Below are 23,634 nucleotides of genomic sequence, written 5' to 3'. Positions count from 1 at the left end.
CACACCACAGGTTAGGCATGCAAACACTTGATTTCCGCTGAAGATCACTGCACAAATAAGGGATTTTCTAAAGTTTTTGAACAGTTTAAGTTTAGGATCAGTACAATTTCCCTACGCGGCATCACAATGGCCTATGACTCTGAGTGTGTTCCATTGTGGAGAACCGTTATAACCTAACCTAACCTTACTTACCTTACAAATACTTTGTCAGCTTTCCTGCCTTACATTTTTTGTGATCACTTTCGGATTTGCTTAACATAAAATTTATTTAGAATATAACGATTATTCAAAAACATTAACAATCTTAGATCGAATATTCAACTTGTCACTTAACAAAATACAATACAACAATACTTTTCGCTTTAAGAGGAGAATGAATTTAACAATAATATTGCCACTAGTAATATTAAACTGTGGTGAGTCAATTGACTTGACCCACTTGAGCTCTCTTTGAAGTCCGCTTTACAACTATCGTCAATCATCTTAGCTGGGCCCATGCAACCAGCGTAACTCATAACATATGCGATATAGTTTTGCTCGAAAACGCCACGAACCAAATTGGCACCCGGTCCGTTTGCAAACACTATAACATCTTCACCTCCATGAGTTTCATCCTCCAACGGTAAGGTGGCTCTGTGGCGATATGTAGGTGACATACGTTGCTGAGCTGTGAATTTCTCAAGAGGTAGCCAAACTTCAGCACCAACAACTCCTGCGCTTTGATTTGCTAAGTGATCATAAAATCCCGGTCCATTAGCGTACGAAATAGTCTCGTACACTATGTTATCACTGCTCTTGTTGGCAAAGCCGAGAATATCAGCACCACGTGTCGGGTAACCATTGAGCGTAACTGCGTGCGAATGATCGGCAGTTACAATAATTAGAGTCTCATCATCGTTCGTCAGATCTAATGCAGCTTGAATAGCCATATCAAATTCGAGTACCTCTCGCATAGCTGCTCGAGCGTAGTTCTGATGATGTGCCTGATCGATGCGGCCGCCTTCCACCATCAGTACAAAACCCTGAAATTTGTTTTGAATTTAGTGTTGAATATACGACTATTTAAAATAAATAATAATAACAATAAGATTTTTGCATACCTTCGATTTGCTACCACGCTCGAGCACGCGAATAGCCGCCTCGGTCATTTGCTTTAGGGAAGGCTCGCCCTCTTGACGCGCAATCGCATAAGTGATGTGATTGTTGCGGAAAAGACCCATTAAGTGATCCGTCTCCTCAAATTTGACTTTCTGTAACTCTTCTTCTGATTGCACAAATACACGCGAACCGTCCGTATCAAGTTTTAGCCAATCCTGCACCAAATTGCGGCCATCTCCTCGCTTACAAATCTCCTCAGTGCCACCGTCGAATCGCACTGTCTTGGGCTCATTGTCGCGATAAGCACCCATCGGCGACAATCCGCCACCCAAGATTACATTGAACTTATTACCAGGCGAATTCTCCACCAATTGGCGGGCGATATCCACATGTTTTCCAACTGATACGGCCGGCACCTCGGTGTCGCACTCCCAGTCACGATGATAGATGCGTGCATAAGTGGAAGACGGTGTGGCATGCGTTATACGAGTTGTGGTTACGATACCAGTACGCTTTCCCTCTGCTTGTGCCCAGTCCATCATAGACTTCAATCGCCCTTGGGTACCATTCACCTTAGAACGGGTGATATCCACGCCAATTGCGCCATAATCCGTTTTGCTACCACAAAACATGGCAGTCGCCGTGGCAGCAGAATCAGGCACTTGCTTATCCACATTGTATGTCTATGAAAAATTATTTGTAATTATTAAAAAAATTATTTAAAAGTAATAAGAACAAAAAACTTTTCATCTTAGCTTGAACCCACCTTTGACAAGCCAGTATAAGGAAATTCGTCAAATGCCAACATTTCTTCTTCGCCAAAACCATGTTTCAGATATTGACCCTTGAAAATACGTCCAGCAGTTATGGTTGTCAAACCCATACCATCACCGATAAAGATGATTATATTCTTCGCTTTGCGTATCTTCTCCTGTGACTTCTGGGCCATTTTTATGGTCTTTTTAAGCTGATTCGTGGCGACCTCATACCAAAATGCGGCATCTATAATAATTTTGTGATTGAATAAGATGTGGGAAAATTTTAAATATTGCTGTAACAATGAATGTGAGTAATTTTATTATTATAAAAACATAATCTTATATACCATATCAATATCGTTATACCAAATAAATTAGGCTTAGGAGTTGTTTAATCACAGAATGAGGTCGAGTATACACATTTTTGTAGCAAATACTTATAGTAAGCATTTAGACTAAACCCTAGTCAGTGAGGTTTCGCGGAAGTGTCGGAAAAGTAACTTGAAGTTGAATTTCATTGCGCAAGTTATCGCTTTCTCAACATTTTCCTATCATCCTTCCCCGTAAGCGTGAAGACACAGTAGCGTGACGTAAAAACTACTCCTAAATGTTTTTATTTTTATTTTAGATTATTGTAAAAAATTGCAAGAATGTGCATATGTATATTTAAAACTTTTTTTTTTTAATTTTAGTTATGCACATTTAAAAAATCTAATTTGTCAACATTTTCTATGGGAATTACGCAACTCAATTGAAGAGGCATAAAATTTGTATGCGTACGTTTCCTTTTGAAAACTTTGACGAAACTACAGGGTTACCAATATTCGACGGACCCATCTGACAACCGTGTATCTTTTGACAGAGACGTCAAATTGCTTAGTGACGTACCGCGTTGGAAGCGTCGGTCTAATCAGATTTTTACTATGGAACAGTACACGCCACGCGAGCGTTGCCAAATTGTTGAAATTTACATTCAACAAAAGAAGTCAATTGTGAAAACTCAACGTGCGTATAAAAAATTAAATAATGTGAAAAGTGCGCCTTCTATAAACACCATTAAACATTTGTACGAAAGGTTTTCGACTGCGGACCAGTGTTGAGACATCGCCAAGGACATCCCAAAATAGCCGCTCTCAGCAGTTGCGCATTGCTCGGACCACTTTACAACGAATTATCCGCATTGATTTGCATTTATTCCCGTATAAAATTCAATTGACGCAAAGATTGTTGCCTGCGGACAAGCCTCGTCGACTGGAATGGGCCCAAAGAGTCATCGAAATCCGTCGGGTCCATCGAATATGGGCAACCCTGTACATAGTATAAGACACCTCCTTTGTGAATGTGAAGGATTAGCTAGATGAAGACTTTACACGCTTGATAGTGCATTTCTTACAGATGTAGCGGATATAGTGCATCTTAAACTAATAAAGTTAAGCTCGTTTATAAAAGCCGCAGTATGGTTTAAAAGCGATCCCATAGTTTAAGGAAGAAGTGCCAGTGGTATCACAAAGGACCTACGACAGTTCTAAGTGTGTCATATTGGCAGCCACCAGACCTACATATGTACCTACCTACATACCTTCCGTTTGAACACTCTATCCTTGGTAATCAGGAAATATTTTTGGAAAATTTTATTTATTTGAATTCACCTGCATGACATCACAGTTTTTGCTTTATGTTGCTTCCTTTTTTCAACTTTTTCATAACAGAAATGTATTTAGAGGTTTGACATGCCTACAGTGAGGTTCTACGACTGGGAGTCACGTACAAGTCTATTCAACTACAGCAGTCTAATGCGGTGATGGCGCAAAATTAATCATCCAATTTTGTTTTTGAATAACTTCTTTTACTAAATGAAAAAAATTGTTTTCGAGTGTTGGAAATCTGTATTTATTTTGATTTTTACTAATATGAGTGATGTACGACGTCATTCGCAAAAATTATAATTCATCCGATAGCTAGAGCTCTGCAAATGGCTCAAAATGCCGCAGAAAATCGTACATAGGTATATATGTATGTATGTATGTGAAAAACAGTGCCTCACCTTAATATTTGTATGCAAACTAGTGAAATTTTTGTTTGTAGAGTTTAATCTACAGCTGAAATACCACCAGGAGTACATCATCACCTTATGTAAGTGACACCAGCACACACGCAAAACCGATTCCTCATTTGCGATAAATACAAAACCTCACCGACGCTTGTATGCGTAGAGAAGCTTATACAAATAATACTATCGAGGTGTTCTGAACTAGGTCATAGAGGCACAACAGAGAAACGGTGAAGCAGATAGCTTGACAACAGTAGCTGCAACAGTAATACCAATCAATCAGATCATACAACATCAAAAGGAAAAAGAAGAGCTCAATGAAACCAAGCAACGCCAGAAAAAAAACGACTGGACGGGTACAATAGGAACAGACTCTGAAACCTTATGAACTTCTTAAAAAATAACATAAAGATGCTGAAAAGTCCCTATGAGTCATAATTTTTTAGTGGTAGTTAAAATAAGGGTTTCATTATCACTAAATCTTCAAATTACTAAATCCTCTTATTGCGCTAATTATTTAGTGAACTATGCCCAACCTTGTTTATGACTCATGTCGTTTCTAGCACATATCCATACAAAAATTCCTCCAAACATAATAAGCTTGGCATTGGCTAGAAAATTCGTAAAATAATCGTTTTGTAAATCCTTTAATGGAGAAAGAATCCAAAATGTAACGCTGTGCGTTATAAAGGAAAGGCTCTTCAAGATCCGCACAAGAATGATATTGCAGCCTCTGCAACTCACTTTTCAAATCTATTATAATGGAAGAAGGCTGTGTGGACCCTGCCCTGCGCAGAGAAAGCGAAGACCTAGCCATAACTGCCTTTGAATAAAATTCTTATAATAGATGTTGACGAGGTAGACCATCTTATATGGAAAATACAGCTATAGATAGAGAAATAGCGCACTTACAGTGGCCTCTATACGAATTTTTATTTCTTAGATGATTAACTGATATTCGTACATATTTTACGCCACTGTGAAAGAGTTCCCTCTAATATTGGACGGTTAATGTTTCTTTTTGGCGTGTTTTAGTCGAAATGCGTATTATCACATTGGACAACGAAATAGCGCAGTTAGATTTCAATTATTGGTTAGTATAATTAAAACAAAATGTTTCAGTAAATTCTTGTTTATTAGGATTATAAATATATACGGCGGCCGCCGTAGCCGAATGGGTTGGTGCGTGACTATAATTCGGAATTCAGAGAGCGTAGATTCGAAATATCGGTGAATCACCAAAATGAAGAAAAAGTTGTTTCAAATAGCGGTCGCCCCTCGGCTGGCAATGGTAAAACTCAGAGTGTATTTCAGCCATGAAAAAGCTCCTGTACGCGCCTATTATATATACATATGTATATAAATATAATTACATTCTTTAATATCGGCAGGCTTGTGAAAAGACGTCTTAGTGAATATGAATGTATTGTATGGGAGTGTCAGCAGAAAAAAAATTGCTACTGTCAAAAAAAATGTTTGCCTTTCGCAAATGCGTATAGAAGCAAATACGTGAATTTCTGGAAAAGAATGGTTTTTTCGGACGAAACTAAAATGAATGTGATTGATCCAGATGAGAAGACTTTTATTCATCGTGAAAAAACCAAGAGTTCAACCCCCGGTGCACAATAATGACCCGTTTGGGGATCATTTTCTTGGAGTTGATGTTGGACTAATAAGAAGAATAAATGGCAATATGGAAAAGTTTGCTTAACTTCATATTCTTACAAATACGTTGGAGCCATATTCCTTCGAGTCCATGAACTAAATCGGTTATTCATGCTTGACAACGACCCCAAGCATACAGCAAAAAAGTTGAAAATTTGGCTTTCCAAAGAAAAAATTGCAGTTTCGGATTGGCAAGCACAAAGCGCCGACCTTAATTAACCTCATTGAAAATCTGTGGTGCGATATTAAGGTTGGGTAAAAACAATTTACAAATGCCTATGAACTATGACAAGGAGTACAGGATGCGTGGAGCTCTATTTTTTGGATGCTTAGATGCTAAAAGTTAATAGAAAGTCTACCTCGCGGGTGTAAAGCAGATTTAAAAAATAATGAATACTCTACAAAATACTAGATTAGATTAGATTCTTTATGAGGTTTGCACTTTGACCTCGAAGTATTTTGTGCCGCAATACAAAATACTAATCAAATAAAACTAATTTCTGTTTTCTTGCAAATCGATAAAAGTGCGCTATTTCAGTATCCAGTTCAAAATGTGATGAATTCTGATTTTTCGAACTCTTCATAATTGTGTATATTGAATTGTTATTTATTTAGTGTTTTGTTTTCCTTTTCTTCAGTGTGTCCATAACCAGGTCATCCCGTAAAAATATTCATAATTTTACGTGGAGAAGTGCGCTAATTCTCTGTCCATAGCTGTACATACATACATATATAGAAATAATATAATACTTCTCTTAATTTACACTGATTTGTTTGAAATAAAAAAGGGAAATATAAAAATATGCTTGTGCTTTTATTTTTAGTCTGTGAGGGGAACGATTAGTGACATATTAACACTGATTTAAGTTAAGTGATCTAGGGTTAAACCATTAAATTGTATTTGCTCGTAAAGTAAGACATTCAAACAAATTTTAGTATCTGGTAACAAAATTTTCGTTCTCCATATAAAATTAGGCTTAATGTCCATATAGCCGTGTGTAGTGAAGTTTTTTGCTTATAAAAATAAAGTAAAGGTGTTTGCTTATAAAAATATAATTTATACTACTACACTATTGGAACGGACAAACTCTGTCTTTATCAACCAGTGCAAAGTACTTAGGGGTAATTTTGGACTCCAAACTTAGCTGGAAGTTAAACGTCGAAGAACGTGTAAGGAAAGCAGAAATTGCTTTATATGCCTGCAAACGTATGCTTGGAAGAAGATGGGGTCTTCGACCTAAGCATACATTATGGCTGTATAAGGCGGTTATACGACCCATTTTATCGTATGGTTCGGTAGTTTGGTGGAAAGCTCTAGGGAGAGAATACAATACCAAATTACTCGGCAGAATACAAGGATCAGCCTGTGCAATAACGGTCGGTGCAATCAGATCATTTCCTAGAGAGGCTCTCAATGCACTGACACACGTTATTCCAATAGACCTACATATTATATAAAGAAGACGGCAACCATGAGTGCATTTAGGTTAAATGAAGCGGGTCGCTGGAAAAGAAAAACTTATGGTCACGCTAGTCTATTATTCCGACAAACTCAGTTAACCTCGGTGAGGACTGACTACATCGTCCCGATGGTAACGTTCAATAGGAATTTTGCCACACTCTTTCCATCTAAAAAAGAATGGAATAAGGGATTCTCTCTAAACAACTTCGATACCACAGTCTATACAGATGGCAGTAAAATGGATTGTGGTGCTGGAGCTGGTATAGATTCTCATAGACTTGGAATTGAAAAATCTGTGCGTCTCCCTAATACCAGCAGTGTCTTCCAAGCGGAAGTACTAGCAATTGGGGAAGCCTGTAAGTTACTAATCGCAGATTTCTCTTTTAAGGGCAATATCGCTATTCTTTCGGATAGCCAAGCCGCAATCCAGGCGCTGGACGCGACTATAGCAACCTCTAAAGTGGTGGAGCAAAGTAGGAATAGCCTCACCAACTTGAGTGAAAACCATAGAGTAACCTTAATTTGGGTCCCGGGACACCGGAACATAGAAGGTAACGAAAAAGCTGATGAACTGGCAAGAGGGGGATCTGCCATGAATAGCGCTCTTGCAGTACCAGTATTCACTCCACTAGGTGCGGTCAAGAATGCAATTTCCGTAAAATCCCTTCGAATTGCAGATTGTAGATGGAGAGACCAGACGAAATGCAAAATCAGCAGAACGTTATGGCCCACCTACAACCTCAAGCAATCGTTGACATTAATAAACATGAAACGACGGGACACCTGTAGACTTACGACAGTCATAACTGGCTTCTGGTCTATCGGAGAACAAGCCGCCAAAATGGGCATCCCTCACAACACATACTGTCATAGTTGTAAACAACCGGAGAAAAAAGAAACAATCTTCCATTTCCTCTGTGAATGCCCTGCCCTATGGAAGGGCAAACCGCTGTTCGAGAGTCTCGAGCAACTGTCTGGCTTGGATGTCAACAACCTGATAAGGTTCCTAAACCGCACGGACTGGATATAGTCCTGCTGCAAATAACTGTTAAGCAATTTGGTAACGAGGATGTGGCAAAAAAATGGTGCGGAAGCGCTAGTTGGATTCTGGATGAATCACCACTCTAACCAACCAACACTACTGGAATGTTTCTAACCACAATCAGTGAGATTATGGAAGGAGCTCTGGTATTACTCAGCTATTGGGCCACGGACTGTGGTTTAAGTGTAAACCCGAGAAAAACTGAACTGATGTTATTCACCAAGAAAACCAAGGTACCAAACTAAACAGCGTTAGACTCACACTAACCCAACAGGAAAGAATACCTAGGTGTTATCCTGGACCCCAAACTCAACTGGAAGTCCAACGTAGAGTACAGAGTAAAGAAAGCGAATGTAACACTTTACACGTGTAAGAGAATGTTAGGTAAAAGAAGGGATCTCCCACCAAAACTAACCAATTGGTCCTACACAGCCATTGTAAGGCTAATACTAACATATGCGGCACTAGTTTGGTGGCCTGCAACAGAAAAGAAATACAAGAAAACTAAGCTGAACAAAATACAAAGAACAGCGTTTATCTTAACTATAGGAACGCTTAGCTCCAGTCCTACTGAAGCGCTCAATGTACTAACTCATCTGCTACCATTAGATTTACACAAGGTCGTACGGTCACAGTAAGATCCTCCTACAGGAACCCTCACTGCTCAAAAACAGATCAGGCTACCTTAACTTCAAGAAAGACCTTACGGTACGTTTATAATATTCGACATGTTTATCGAAAGTTTGATACTTTTTAGTGTAAACTTCCTTCGAGAGCTTTCGCTTACGAGCCTTATTTGTTTTTTCAATGAGTGGAAAGTTCATCTCGCCCAATTAACGCGTTTACATTTTCATGCAATGATTCATTACGATTTTCGACGTGGAATATCGTGACAGGAGTGCATTGATCCACATACTTCGACTTTTGGCATTGAAGCACGACACTTAGCCACTGTAAAGCGCTAGTGCAACGAGTTCCAATGTGGTTGTCGATCAATTCAGAATGAATTTCACGAAGGCCGACCCAAAAACCATTGATGTGCTAGAAACAATCACTGCTGTGCGCCAATTGATAACGCAAGATCATCATGTTACATACCGCGAGATAGAAGCATGTTTGGGCATTAGTGGGACCAGCGCACATTCAATATTTCAAAAACATTTGGCCGCCAAGAAGAAGAAATTCAGCCGTGGTGGTTCAAAGCACGTCTATGGCATCGTAACAGCTGATGTATCTTGGAAGCCAGAAACAAGCAGTAACTGATCAGTGTGTGTGTTCCAAGCTGGGCTTAATCCAACAAAAGTTGTTTGCGGAAGAAACACCTCAGAGCAAATGGTCGCCAGTTTTTTTCGGGACTGCTTGGAAAATCTGGCCATGTCGAAACTATAAAAACTTAAATCCGTTGATTTCGAGTGGTACACAATCATTTATTTTCCAGAGCTCTCTCGTATCGGTTCACACAAGAGAGGTGTTGAACATTCAAACAATAAAATTAATGGATCATTCGCTCTACTATCCTGATTTGACACCTAATGATTTCTTTTTCACAAATATAAAAGGCAACCCTCATAATAGACTCTGAATATCTACTATCTGTTAGTGAAAGTGCAGCCGTTTCAGAGATTAGCCTGATGAACTAGATAAAAAACCAGTTAAAAACGCCTGTTGAGGTTTCGGTTTCACGCGAATAATCATTTAAGCGTAAAAAGCATTTATTTCCAAATCACAGACAGACACTTTAATTGTATTTACATATATATGTAGGGATGTACTTTACATATTAATGAAATTAATTCTAAGAATATCAGCCGTATTAAATTGAAATAAGTTTTCAATAGAATTCAATTTGCGGGAATCACCTTGTCGGCAAAATTTATAGTCTATTATATTAATGCACACGTCTTATATAAGTATGGCATAAATATGCATACTTTAACGACCTTAGTAAATAAACAAAAATAATTGCTAATAAGTTGAACATTTACAATAATATGGTTGCATTTATTTAAGTTTAGTTAAAATATTTTGTTGTATTTTCCCTATTTTCTCTCTTTTTTTTGTGTGAATGTTTATGTACCGAATCATTGCACTCAGTTACTACAATGCACACACATACATACGGCCAAGGCTCATTTAACTATTAAGAGTGTAAATACTGTCACCTCGATCACAAGCAATTACTCAACCGCAGAATAAGAAGCACAATTCGAAGCTAGAAAGACATATCATTGGGTAGTTAAGAGAAGCGCTTAAGTTCAAAATCGATTTTTGTACAGCATTACTTACTCAGAGTACAAAAGGCAAACTTTCTACCGCCTGAAAGGCATTATATGCACTTAGTCTTGCCCCCAATGGCAAATGATTTTGTTTTTTGCGAAAATCCGTTTAGTTTTATATAATTTTATTTTTTTTTTTACAAAAGTTCATTTTTAAGATAAGTATAGCAAAATTTATTTATTTATCAGAAATATAATTATGAATAATTGTATTGCATTACTAGCAAAATTTGGAAACCGAAATTCTGGAGAATTTGTTTGCGTATTTGAATGTTATAGAATTATTTATTTATTTAGCGGCACAAATGTTATAGAAATATTGACCTAATTTCGGACAAGTTGAAGATACTAACTTTCAAATACAAATACACTCTTCTGTAAAAAAAAAATAAAAAATAAAACACTCAAAAAATACACCAAAAAAGAAATAAATTGGGTGTAACCGTGGAATTAGAACAAAAACCAAAACATGTCCAGGGCGGACCAACTGATAGCTTTTTCATAAAAAAATGATATTAAAACCATCCAATATTTTTCAAAGACTTTTGCCTAAGGAAAGAGAAGCCTAGAAAGAGTAAGCCTGCCGATTATTTGTAGAATGCGTTAAATAACTGCAGTACAGGAGCTTGTTGCCAAGTTTTGATAATTTATCTGTTAACTGTTAAAAATTTTTTTTATGAAAACATAGTTTTTCTCATACCAAAATCAGATAATTTCAGCATTCAAACTTTGTGAAAATTAAAATCAAACTTTGTGAAAATTAAGAAAAAAATATATTTTCATACACAATTCACAACTTTTACTGACAGTCTTTAGAAAGCATTGTATACAATTTTATATGCCATTGAATTTTAGTACAGCAAAGTGCAAGTTTTAAATGGGTCGGACATCGCGCTGATTTTTGACTATTTTTTGTTTCGACAGTTTTGGCTGTTTTATTCCATGAAGGAAAAATTTCGAGCATTCGTAACATGTGCAAAAATTCACAATACAGTCGGCCAAAAAATTACCAAAAATCAACGTAAATTCATTGGGCCATAAATTGCATTCCCTAAATTTTTCTAAAAATTCGATTTAAAAATGCGAAAATTTATAGAACTTCTTTTTTAAATTTGCAAAGGTTTGAAACTAGGATTTATATGGTTTTTATAAAAAATAGCTATAACTAATCAAAATCATTTCACTTAAAGATATAAAGCGCCGGCTGTCAAGAATATTGGCTTTTTCTTATAAAAACTTATTTTAGTACACAATTCTTTGCAATTAGTAGAGTTATAAAGCGCTTATATTATACAAAATGGCGCAAATATAATTACCCTACCGAGATTCATATCTGACATTTGTATTAATTATGAGATAATATTAAGAGATGCCCAGCATTTACGAGCAATTATATATTATAATATTATATTATTATAGTGCCTTTGAATTCCTGTTATTTAAAAAAAAATTTAATATTTCTTTTACATTTTTTTTTAATAAAAAAAAAATCTTATTTATTTTTTAATTTTGGTTTTCAATTTTTTTTTTAATTTAATTTAATTTTTTGTATTTATTTGTTTTTATTTTATTTTTTTAATTTTTATGACAGCCCCATCAAGATATTTAATCGCCACTTGGTTATCAAAATAAGTATTGATTTTTCTAGTCACATTTTTGTCTAACCAGACAGCTATGTCATTAAAGGCTAGAATTTCAGCCTGAAATACGCCACAAATGCACAAGAAGCTCGATCGCGAAATAACAATTACTATAGTCGAAGATTTGTGTGTTATGGGAATGCCTCGCGCTGAAATCGAAGACCTTAAAAGCTCATAGCGCCATTTTAGTTCACAAAATGTTGGTAATTATCGCTTCCTAAGCGAAAAGGCATTTCCAGCGGCATTTTTATAAAAAAATATCAATTCAGATTCACTCGAAAGCCAAACGTAACAACTTATTCTATTGTGAAAACCAATCCGACAAATTCCATGATGTTGCTGGGATACAAAGGGATCAATCATGAACTTCTCCAGAAGGTGGCCCGCAGCCACCTACACTCACAAAACATAGAACTAAAATTAATTGTTCTTTAAATTGTATTGCCTTTAAATTTTATGTATTTTGCTTGCCCGAATTTTAGTTCCCAAGCCAAGTATTTCGCGCCAGTACAAGTGATGTGTACTAGATTTTATCTACGCAAAAGAGTAAAAAATTCTATACATCGACAGTTTGCCGGCTATACAATGATGCCAATACTCCGATATCGGTACCAAACTATCATTTCTTTCTCGACAATTAGTTGCGGGTTTTCTATCACTATAACCGCCAAGTAAGAATAGCGCTACTTCACACAGCACTTAATTTGGCAGTAAGTTTCCAATAGTTTCGAAAAGTTGGGGACCCATTTCCTAGAGCAGAGATAAGATACAGAATTTCGGTAAATTTTTTTTTTTTTTTTTGTTTGAGTACGAGATTCAATAGCTGTGAGTGTCAAAATGAAATAGGATTCAGGAATAAATCAGCAGAGGGCTTATCTTTAATATAAAGAAATAAATACTTTTTGGTAATAGGTTTAAAATATCTAAAGACAGTCTAATACATACCAGCCTGACAGGTCCAGGCCGCAGTACTTTACCAAATTAGCAGCTAATATTCGTAAAGAATTTTTTTTGTAGCTGAAATCCTCTCAGTTACTGCCGGCATTAAACATCATAAAGCTTTTACTTCCGAGTGTAATGGAAAATGTTTCTTGAAACTATCTACTGTTCAGGATGGCTTAGATCAAGTTAATCTGGCTAACTTGAACCCATGCAAAGAACGTTTAGTTCCGATATCAAGTGGAGTCCGAAATACGGTTCGGAGATGGCTTTAAACCGTATTGGCCTCCATTTACGGAACAACATCAAGAGACACAACATTGCTCGACCCAAAAAGCTTTTATTTTTTTACTACGTATTTATTTTATTTATTTATTTACCTTGGCGATTTTGAGATAGGCAATTTTACGAAATATTCATGAACACCTACATACATCCAGTTTAGACATAGTTGAACGTGACGAAGTGATAGAACGTTGTCGCGAATTTTTATATATCACATACATTTAATTACATATATAAATATGCAAACTTTAACTAATTTAAAACCTTCAAAGGGGGACGGAGATTGGTTAACAATTTTTTTTAAGCTCTATTCATAAAAAATTTAAAGTCACGAATGATTTACGACAATTCATGTTTGGCTGATGAACAATATTTTCTTTTAAAAAAATATGTGCTTCTTCTAAAAACAATACTTGTTACTGCGCCTATCTCGCAAAAAGTACTTCCCCAATGGGACTTCACAAAGTTGTTTCTATGATTGTGAAAAAAATTGTGAACATGGGAAGCAATAAATCAGTCAACATGCGCTGGCGTGCATATCTTCTTGGAGTAAGTGTTTATTGTCAAGGACTTGGGGAAACGACTCGAGCACCATCGTCTAAGCGGATGCGGTAGGTATTTGTGGGGTCTGCACGAACTTAAGAAATAAGGCTACAGATAGAAACTTAGTGACAATATATTTTCATAACCAGGCGGTACGATAAGCAATAACATCTCCTAATCAGCAAATCCAAAATCCTTACTTGAGCAAGCGAAAAGTTTGTGGCTGGACATGAAAGGTATAAAATAGCAAATTACGATTATTAATGCTATGTAGCCACACTTACGTGACGCTGACCGCTAGAAAATCATGCTGCAAAAATATGGCTTGCCTATAATAAAACATTTGCAGCTCTCACTTGGACTATCATCATTTATTGTAGGAATGCTCAAAACTAGCATACTAAGTATGTACAAAGGACGCTCGAGAGGTATGTGGTAAAAAAAAAAATTAAATATTTGTCAGATTTCATATTAGTCTACAATAGAGTTGGTTTGCTATTTATGAGAAGCACAACAAAATGAACGCCCCACGCGCTAATCGACATCTAAGTAGTCACTTGAGGGGGGGGGGGGGGGGGACTTTACCGTAAGCTATCAACCAACTAACCCCCAAAGGTCCGACCTTGTGTGTTTTATATATTAGTACGCGAGTACGAATATTTAAAGAAAGAATTAAAAATAAGGAATCGTTTAAGTAGAGAACGTGTTTTTGCTTAAATTATTTGTCTTACGCGCCGCACAAATTTAACTAACAAAACCATGTATGTATGTACATACATGCACTGTTGGAAAATGCTAATTATTCGCTGAGAATCTCATAAGCAGTGTCAATTTACTTAGTTAATGAAAGCATGCGCATGCCGTTAGAAAAAAACAATTTTTGCTTCAAAATAAAATTCTGAAACTGGCTTAACGCGATCGTATATTAAACTTAATTACTCGCGAAAGTAGGGAAAAGATAATGAAAAATCGATTTTGTTTTAATTGAATTCATACATTGTTCGAGTATTTGCGTGTGTATTAATATTTGTAAATATGTATGTAAATTTGTGTATGCATGTATGTACAACCGTTCCATATAAACAAATTCGAACATTCTTTGTATGGAAGAAAATGCATTACACCGTCAAAACTATAAAAATAAAAATATCAAAAATTAATGCGCATTTTGAGCCCTTTAAACTGGCACAATATTGCCAAAATTGAATGGGCTCCCACAAATCTTTTTATAAGTCCATACGAGTATATACTATATGTACCTACCTATGCAGATACTTCTCATTCGAGAACAGATGTTCAATGCATATTTCCTAAATTAACCTCAATTCATATTTACCGTAACAATTTCTTTGCTTCATATAAATTTGATAACTTTTTTGCAATCTCGCTAATCTTGGCGTTTAACACTGCGCCAGATGCATTGACCTATACCTATGCGCAAGTGGTATCAACTGGTTAAGCAAATATTTGCGGTGATAACAATTTCCTAATGATAATTTTTTTGCTCACTTTTGCTCGCATGTCACGCATAACAACTAAGGCAGACAAGGTAAATACGGAAGTTATGCTCAGCGCACATTTTTCTATCTCTCGTAATGTTTAGCTTTTAAAAATGTAAACAAAAATTTTTTGCCGGTTTTGTTTTTCTTAATGTGAATTGGGAAATATTTTATTAAATAAACAATTAAATAAAAAATGTTTTTAGAAACTAAGTGACAAAGTCTTCAAAAATTGTGTTAAAATTAAAAATTGTTAAATTTCATATGCATAACTTACTTTTACTAAAAATGCTTACTTAACTTTTATTTTGGCGAAAGCTATCAGTCCTATTCAAAAATATTTTTGAATTAGTGCTTTCACAAGCTTTCTCTATTTGCTTTTGTTTGATGTCAATATTATATTAAACATCTTCTACTTTTTCATTTGGTTCAATTCTCTTAAGAGACTAAATTTTTCATATTGGAAGTTTCTGAAACCTCAAACATTTTTTTATTTTTATTTTTATTTTTTATATCTAAATCTGAGTCACTTCTCTTAAGGGGGAACGCCACTGTGGGGGGTCAAAAAAATAGTCGATTTTTGAGAACTTTTTTTTGCAAGTAAGAATGATTATTATTAAACTATGTTGATGTAAATTTTTATTAAAAAATATTGAAAATTGACAAATTTATGTAAGTAAACGTAACGAGTTAAAAAAAAATGACGTCATCTGGTGGCAGCGATACAGCAATGAATAATCATCTGAAATCAAAAACCCAAAAATTTTATTGATCTACACAATAGTGTCTATCGTTGCACGTAGCTGCTTTTTTTTTTGTTTTTTTTTTTTGATAAAATGGTGGTTATTTGAATTTCGATGTGTGTCATCATTTTTTTTGATTTTCAACAGGCCCAAAAAAATAGTTATTTAAAAAATTAAAATCGGTTTATTAGTCTTCGAGAAATCGTTGCCACCGTATCAAAAAAGTCGTTTCGAGAAAAACGCGTTTGAAATAAAGCATCGTATCGTAAGCGCTACGGGGCCGAACCGACGGGCGCTCACTTAAGTGCCAATAGAATCGGGAATAAAGCGAATTTCGCTTTAAAATTTGTACCACATTTTCTTGAGTAGTTATACTAACAATTTATGCAAAAAAATCGATTTTTTTGAATTTTCACAGTGGCGTCCCCCCTTAAGGGGACAGCTCCTCCAGCACTTTCAAATTTTGCATTTTTTTTTGTTTGCTTGAATAATTCATTTACCATCTAAAGAATATCTTTCTTATGTTTTAAGCTTAATAGAAAGTCTAAAAAGTACTTATAAAGTCAGTAAAATGACTAGCGTCCAACGAAAAACGAATAAGAACGAAAACTTTAATCGCATTTTTCTCGAAATACGTTTTTTTCCGCGCTGTCGAATATAACTCAAAAAGTAATCGAGTTATCAACTTAAAATTTTACTGAGATATCCCTCAACATATTGGCATTAAAATATACCACAAATTGTATATAAATTATCACTCAAAATATTGTTTTCATCAATTTGTTTATAAAACACGTGTAATTTTTTTCTTTTTCATATATAAGTGCAACGCGGAATAACTTACATTCCATGGCGCAGATTAAAAGGGACACGTTTCAGCAGCTGTAGCGGCGCTATTTTGTTTTCTTTTATTATTTCAAACAAATTTATATATATTCATTTAAGCATAAATATTAATATATAATTTATTTTAAGATCATAAGCCGCCCCCCTTAATAATCAAAATCGTGTATATTTAAAATTTTTGAAACCTCAAAATTTATTTTCCTTTATATAACTTCATCCAATAATAAACCAAATTTTTTGTATATTAAGTTTTTGAAACCTCACAAAATTTTTTTAAATATTGTATATCTTCATCTGTTAAAAGAACATTTTTTTTAATAAGATTTGAAGAATAAGTTTTTGAAACCTCAAATATATATAAATTTTTGTAATATATCTGTATCTGATTCAGTTCTCTTAATAAACCAAATTTATTATAATGTATTTTAAACTTTTTAAAACTCAAACATTTTTTATTACCTTTTATTACCTCCTTACCTCAGTCCCTCAATACCCGAAATGTAATATTTTACTTAACTTGCTTAAGTATAACTAGGCTTTTTCAATTATAATGTATTTATTATAATGTATTTTAAACTTTTTAAAACTCAAACATTTTTTTATTACCTTTTATTACCTCCTTACCTCAGTCCCTCAATACCCGAAATGTAATATTTTACTTAACTTGCTTAAGTATAACTAGGCTTTTTCAATCACTGTTTCTCTACTTTGTCGTGAAGTAGATTCCATTAAAATTAAATAAACATACGTGCTGTGGCAGTTAAGTTATGCCAACTTCTCAATAAAACACAAGTAAATTAATTTAAGCGCAATATTTCACATAGTCTTCTTTCAACTCTACACAACAATTACGCGTTTGGAAGCACCCTTCATAATCCTCTTAAGTTAACCCACTTAGCACCATGGTTAGCTTACTTAACTTTCTGTTCCCCGCCATTAAAGCTCACTTGTGCTGCGACTTTATCCTGGGGAAATAATAGAAAGTAGTAGAGGGCGATATCGTGGCTATACCAAAGACTCTTGCAGAAATTGAGTATTGTGGTTTAAATTTTTTGTCAGTGTAGAAACATGTCGAGCAATGCTATCAAGAAAAAAAAGCTGGAAAAGCACGTGCCAGCTAAAATCAACAATTATGTGAATGTCAAATAGGTACTTTTAGTTTTACTGACAGCTATTTCACGCTAAACAAATGAAATTAATCACTTTGCGCTTTTTTTCGAAATATTGACAATTTATTGCCTACTGAGCTCTGCGTGGTCCAAACTTTTGGAAAGAAAAGTTGCTAAAAAGCGTATTTTCAACTCGGCGGCTGTGTTAACAATTAAAAATTGCTGTGTCTTAAGATAGAAAAATATGCTCTTAAGTATTGAGAAGCCAGCAGAGAGTGGCATATGATTGCGCCACTTTTTTCGTTTTTTTGTGTGTTGAAATTGAAGGTATGAAGTGTCACGATACGAGTATTTGGCTTCACGTCGCATGTCGCACAATTGCACATACCATCAAAAAATCAGTAATTTGCGCATTAAAGCTAGAACTCCCCACCAAATTTTACGGCGTTGTGGTCTTCAGTGATTTATTAAAATTTGTCAGCTATAAGATTTGCCAGCCAATCGCCAATCGTGTAACCGGCAGTTTTGGAAGGCAGTAAGCCCTTTACGCTGCAGCAGCGATTTGATATAGTTAGAATTTGTATGCGAGGTGCTGTTAAAGATCGCGACTATGTTGAATGAATTTGTGCTGCGCTGAAATTTTCTTCAACAAATCTCATTTTTATTTCAAATAGTCGTAGAATTTTAATTAGACTTTAATGTATTGATTTGTAATCGGGTTTTTTCGGTCGCGCAGATACTTTTAGTTTAAGACTCGTTTTACTGGAGCGGATGGGTCTGGAAGAGCAAAAGATTCTGTGAAGCGTGCGTTAACTTTTCAAAAATATTTGAAACACTAAACCCAGCGTTCGTTAAATGGCATTCAAAATTTCTTTCTTCTTTGAGCTCCAAAGGAGGTTATGAGGGTTAGGATTTGCACAACAGGGCATTTTTTGTCTCAATAGGGAAAAATGGTCTCGTCAAATGGAGTTATTATATAATTAACAATTAATCGGAAGGCTTACACACAGGCTTACATGTACTTTGTTTTGATATTTTGAACGTAAAAGTGATCTGCTTCAATGTTATTGCTTTGTTTATTTGCTTACATTCTCATTGAAATGAAAAGAAAAAACAAAAATCAGTTGCTGCACCTATATCACCTTGCATAGATTCGCCTTGGTTTTCACTTTCTACTGCAACAAAAATCATTGAAAAAAACTTAGTTTTTATATTTAACATTTTTAAAAAGAAACTAACAAACCATCGGGTACCAACCAACGGGTACTTAGGCTATTCAACTACGACAACACACACAAGCGGTATGCAATAATTCGAATTATAATATTAATTATTAGCTTACTATATATACATATATCCATATTGAAGAATAAAAAACCATTCAAACTCATTACTAAATTCTCTACTAGATACCAAATACTATTGTATGATAATATTGTAAAGCGCATACCAGGCTGAGCTAACATTAAGTTAAACAAGTATCTAAACTAGACAAGTATCTAAAACTATTGTTCGGTTTTTTTTTTTTGAAGTGAGTGATCGAAAATAAACGTCATTTAAAAGAAATAAAAGTGGCTGGTCAGTGTTGTTGCAGTTTGCATATGCATGTAAATTATTTACAGATCAGTCATTATGAGAGCACGCGAATACAGCTAGAGGCTGTTCACTGTAAATATTTTTACAGAAGCACCAAAATGTTAATTATTGGCTGCCAACAACTACTTAAAGAATTTCCAACATGTTAGAACAAGTGTGCTCTAACAGCGGCTGCCCGCGGCTGGCAAATGCGGTAAAACCGGCGATTTTATTTGAAAAATGTGATACTCGTAAGAATTTATTTTATATGTTGGTACCGCGCTGTTCTTTCTGCATTTCTAAATAAGGAGAAGAAGAAACGAAGTGTCTGGAGTTGTATAGGAGAGGTATCCTCTGACAGACAGAGCACTCGTGTCGCTGTTGACTGTTATTAGACATATTATAGTATAGAAGGTGGCGCAAAATTAATCATCAAATCTTGTTTTTGAATAACTCTTTTACTAAAAAAGAGGTTGTCTGTAAAGTCGGTTTACTGACGATAGTTTAACGTGATAACGTCATAAGAAAATACTGACGGAATGGTTGCATTTTTCAAAACAAAATTTTAATTTTATTTGTTTGATAGATATTTTGTATGGATATAGAGAAGGAGGTAAATGGAATCGAAATGGAATTGATCAAGTTACATTTACACAAACGTGAAAAATTACGAAACATTTATCAAATTCATGAAAGATATGCTCAATTTCAATTGTGCATTAGACGTTAATAAGTCAACAACACTAAGAGGCACCATCATCGATTTGACTTTTTCAAGACGCATTACACTCGAAACACTCCCTTTCATTTCCTACTTTTCCTATCATCGTCCTATTCGCAACAGAGAAATGGTTCATTACCATGCACACAGGCATATGCAAATACAAATATGTGAATTTATATACATATGCGCATAGGTATACATACATATATGTGCTCACTCAAGTAGGAGAGAGCCAGATGTCGAACGTTACCGAACGCGGGGGCCGATTGTGCCTCTTTATTATTCGTTCCGCGCACTCAAGCAAGGTAACGACGCATGAGCAAGATAACGACGCATTTTTTGGCGCGTGCAGCCGGCTACATCGAATTATAAGACGTTATCACGTCAATAAAAAAAAGTTGTTAAGTGATGAAAATCTTTATTTCGACTTTTACATGGCCCATTGCTTTTTTATTTGTATACTACAGCTGACTAGATAACAAGAGCCAAATATGTTAGGCGTACGACACCATTTGCTAAAATTATAAATCTTCCAATAAGGTGATTAATTTTGTGCCACTTTGAAATAATATGAATACCTCTTCAACAAGTACATATAGCGCTTGGACTAAATATGAATAAAGTAATCACATCATGAGTAAAATCAACACTTTTTTAAGTGCCTTATCATACCCATAATATCGTGGGCTCACAAATTTCAACAAAGTGACAGCCGCTGAAATGTTGGAACTTAAGATGCTGCGAACGATTTATGAACTTTTGCGCTTTAGTGACAACCAATAATGCAGATTTAGCTAAGAAGAGCTGTGAATATGAGCTTTACTTCATAATATGGCATAGTAATAGAGATCGTATGAAGTCCAGCAACTCAGCTGGTTAGCTCGTGCCCTATGAATGCTAGAGCATGAAGGTGTTCAATGTGTTGCCCATTAATAATGGAAGAGGAAGAAAAAGGCACCTCCACCAAAAAGCGAAATACTTAGTTTCACTAAATGTTAACTATTTGCACCGTTTTAGCGCGAAAAGAAGATGTGACTGGCGTCCATGTTGAACTCGGAAGAAGACAGTTATTGCGCCAATCAATAATAAGAAGAAGAAGCTGCAGCATAAACTATTGACTCTCTCATAATTGTAATTGGTTCTACAAAATCCTGCGATATCTGCTTCAAGTGAGTTTGATATAATATTGAATTTCAATTTGTTTGATTGAATGCATAAATCGATAGACCTGACAATTCCACAACGCTAGCCGCCAATTAGCGAATATTTACTTCCTTACTACTAAAACCATGCAAAAATAATAAACATTTCATTTATTGCGGTGTAAAACATAACTAAGATAAACCAGTTGAATGTGGCGTAAGTCAGTGTAATAACATACAGATTTGCATATGCGCATACATACATACACACATATGTATTTACACACATTCGCTTGGCAAATCTAATCATAATTAAAAAAATTAATTGAAGATATGAAGTTCTAGACGCTCTCCAAGGTATTTTGTCGCATAAAAGTAGGAAATATGCTGAGATTACAAAAACAACATCCAACTGCAATAAACGCAACTGACACATCTACCACCAATTGCTATTAGTACGAAATATTTCTATTCTTTTTTTTAATCCATTGTTGTGCTTAGAAGTAACCTACATTTAGTTGGATTGAGGGGAAATCAGTATTATTCTTATGCAACCTATTCCCTGCTACTCACTCACCTTCAACTCGCTTTTTAGGAACATCTGCATTCCCGGAATCTCTGCCGACTTTTTCAGTTGTGGATGCATCCAACGGCACAAAATCCACTCCAAGATCAGTTGCATTCAAAGTTTGAATGACTGTCAGTGGCACCACCGAGGCCGCCATGGCATATTGACACAATACAGCACACGCACATAGTAGTTTAATGCTATTATACATTTTCGTTTAAGGAATTGAATTAAATCTAATTTAATTGACTATCTCTTTTATAATAAAAAGGTACTAATAATATCACAGCCTAGAACGGATACGAAATTTGACACGCTGACGCAAAACCCCGATTCACAACGCTTCGCAGGTGCATTTACTTCACTTTTTTCTATACAAAAAATAATTTTGATTTCAGCAGTTTTTGTATGCGAGTTAAATTCGACGAAAGCTTCTAAATACGAGTTAAACGAAACAAACTTATTAAAAAAAAAGCTCAGACCAACGTGCTGATCGGCTGGCTGAAGGTGTTATCGACGTATAAGTGAATGTGTCCGCTGGAATCAAAGCGACTACTGCGATCAGTTCGAAGCACCGTCGCCGTTATATTGTTTTGATCCCAAAACCTCGACTTGCGATGAACCGTCACAATGCTCACACATACACATACACTCAAATAGCCGCAAGTTCAACAGCAACAGCAGCAATAAAAACAGTAACTCTAGCAGAGTTATTGCAGCACTGCGCAAAGATAAAGTCCCCCCACATGTGCGCCCACCCACATGTCAATACCCCAATACTGTGTTTACAGCCGACTCCCGCCGAACTACAGCAAGAGCTTTTCGTAAAATAACATTGCTATCATAAATAAAGTAACAACAATACGAGTATATCATTTATGACAGCAAATGAGTATAAGAACGATGCAATGTAAACGTGAATATGTCGTGACACGAATAGATGAACAGATGATCCGACAGCAAGAGCGACAATAGGGGCGGCAAGCATTTCGTTTTAGTTGTTTGTACACACAAATATATGTATGTGTGTATAGCACGATCTAAGCAACAAGCAGCACAGTGGAACAAACTGAAGAAAGGAAATGTAATATTTTTGTGATTTGTTGAAAGAGACGAAAAACTAAACTTTTTTCCAATGTCTGGTTAATTTTTTTATTTAATCCACCATAGTTTAACGCCTGATGGCTTGCATATCATTTTTTTGTTCAATAAGTCTGTGGTCGCATTTAGTATTCCAAGAAGGTAACGCCAATCGAATGAAAAGAATTTACGTACCTGATCGTATGCATTATAATAGTCGTGTTCGATAACTCCAAAATGTTTAATAGTTATTCTTAGTTTGTGCAGGTAGACGTTCGTTAACGCCAAAAAAGTATATATCAATCAACAAAAAAATAGTTTATCTTAAATATTTTACAGTACTTTATTGTAGTTATGAATTAATCTCTTAAATGCCTTTACCGAATTCTTGTTAGACATTACTGAATAAATAAACAAAAAATTGATGCAAGAGAGACGGTCATCTTGTGCCGAAGAAATTTTAGCCAGCAAATGAACCCTTACAAAAAATACGATTTGAAGGCAAATGATTGACCTTTTCAGAAAAAAAGAAATTAATTTTTTCTGGTATTTTGTGCACTTTTGCCCTTGCGCCGGTTTGAAATTTGTAG

The 23,634-nt window shown here is 35.4% G+C and overlaps 1 protein-coding gene across 1 annotated transcript; it reads right to left on the bottom strand.

Annotated features, from left to right (window-relative positions):
- Positions 1-240: 240 nt before the first annotated feature.
- Positions 241-22,555, bottom strand: LOC128855081 (alkaline phosphatase 4). The gene is made up of 4 exons (XM_054089691.1): positions 21,974-22,555; positions 1,865-2,100; positions 1,101-1,781; positions 241-1,022 (listed from the first exon to the last, which is right to left on the bottom strand). Exons 1-4 carry the CDS (start codon positions 22,173-22,175, stop codon positions 363-365), a joined length of 1,779 nt encoding a protein of 592 aa, XP_053945666.1. The 5' UTR covers positions 22,176-22,555; the 3' UTR covers positions 241-362.
- Positions 22,556-23,634: the final 1,079 nt, after the last annotated feature.

This window comes from Anastrepha ludens, chromosome 2 (genome assembly GCF_028408465.1).
Source record: "Anastrepha ludens isolate Willacy chromosome 2, idAnaLude1.1, whole genome shotgun sequence".
Taxonomy (NCBI): Eukaryota; Metazoa; Arthropoda; class Insecta; order Diptera; family Tephritidae; genus Anastrepha; species Anastrepha ludens.
This window is presented reverse-complemented; position numbering and strand designations above follow the sequence as displayed.

Excerpts from the sequence above, each read along its gene's own strand:
- LOC128855081 (XM_054089691.1), bottom strand. The coding sequence starts at position 22,175 with ATGTATAATAGCATTAAACTACTATGTGCGTGTGCTGTATTGTGTCAA. Across the intron at positions 2,101-21,973 it reads TCCTAAAAAGCGAGTTGAAG|ATGCCGCATTTTGGTATGAG; the intron begins GTGAGTGAGTAG and ends AAATTATTATAG. Across the intron at positions 1,782-1,864 it reads CTTATACTGGCTTGTCAAAG|ACATACAATGTGGATAAGCA; the intron begins GTGGGTTCAAGC and ends AATTTTTCATAG.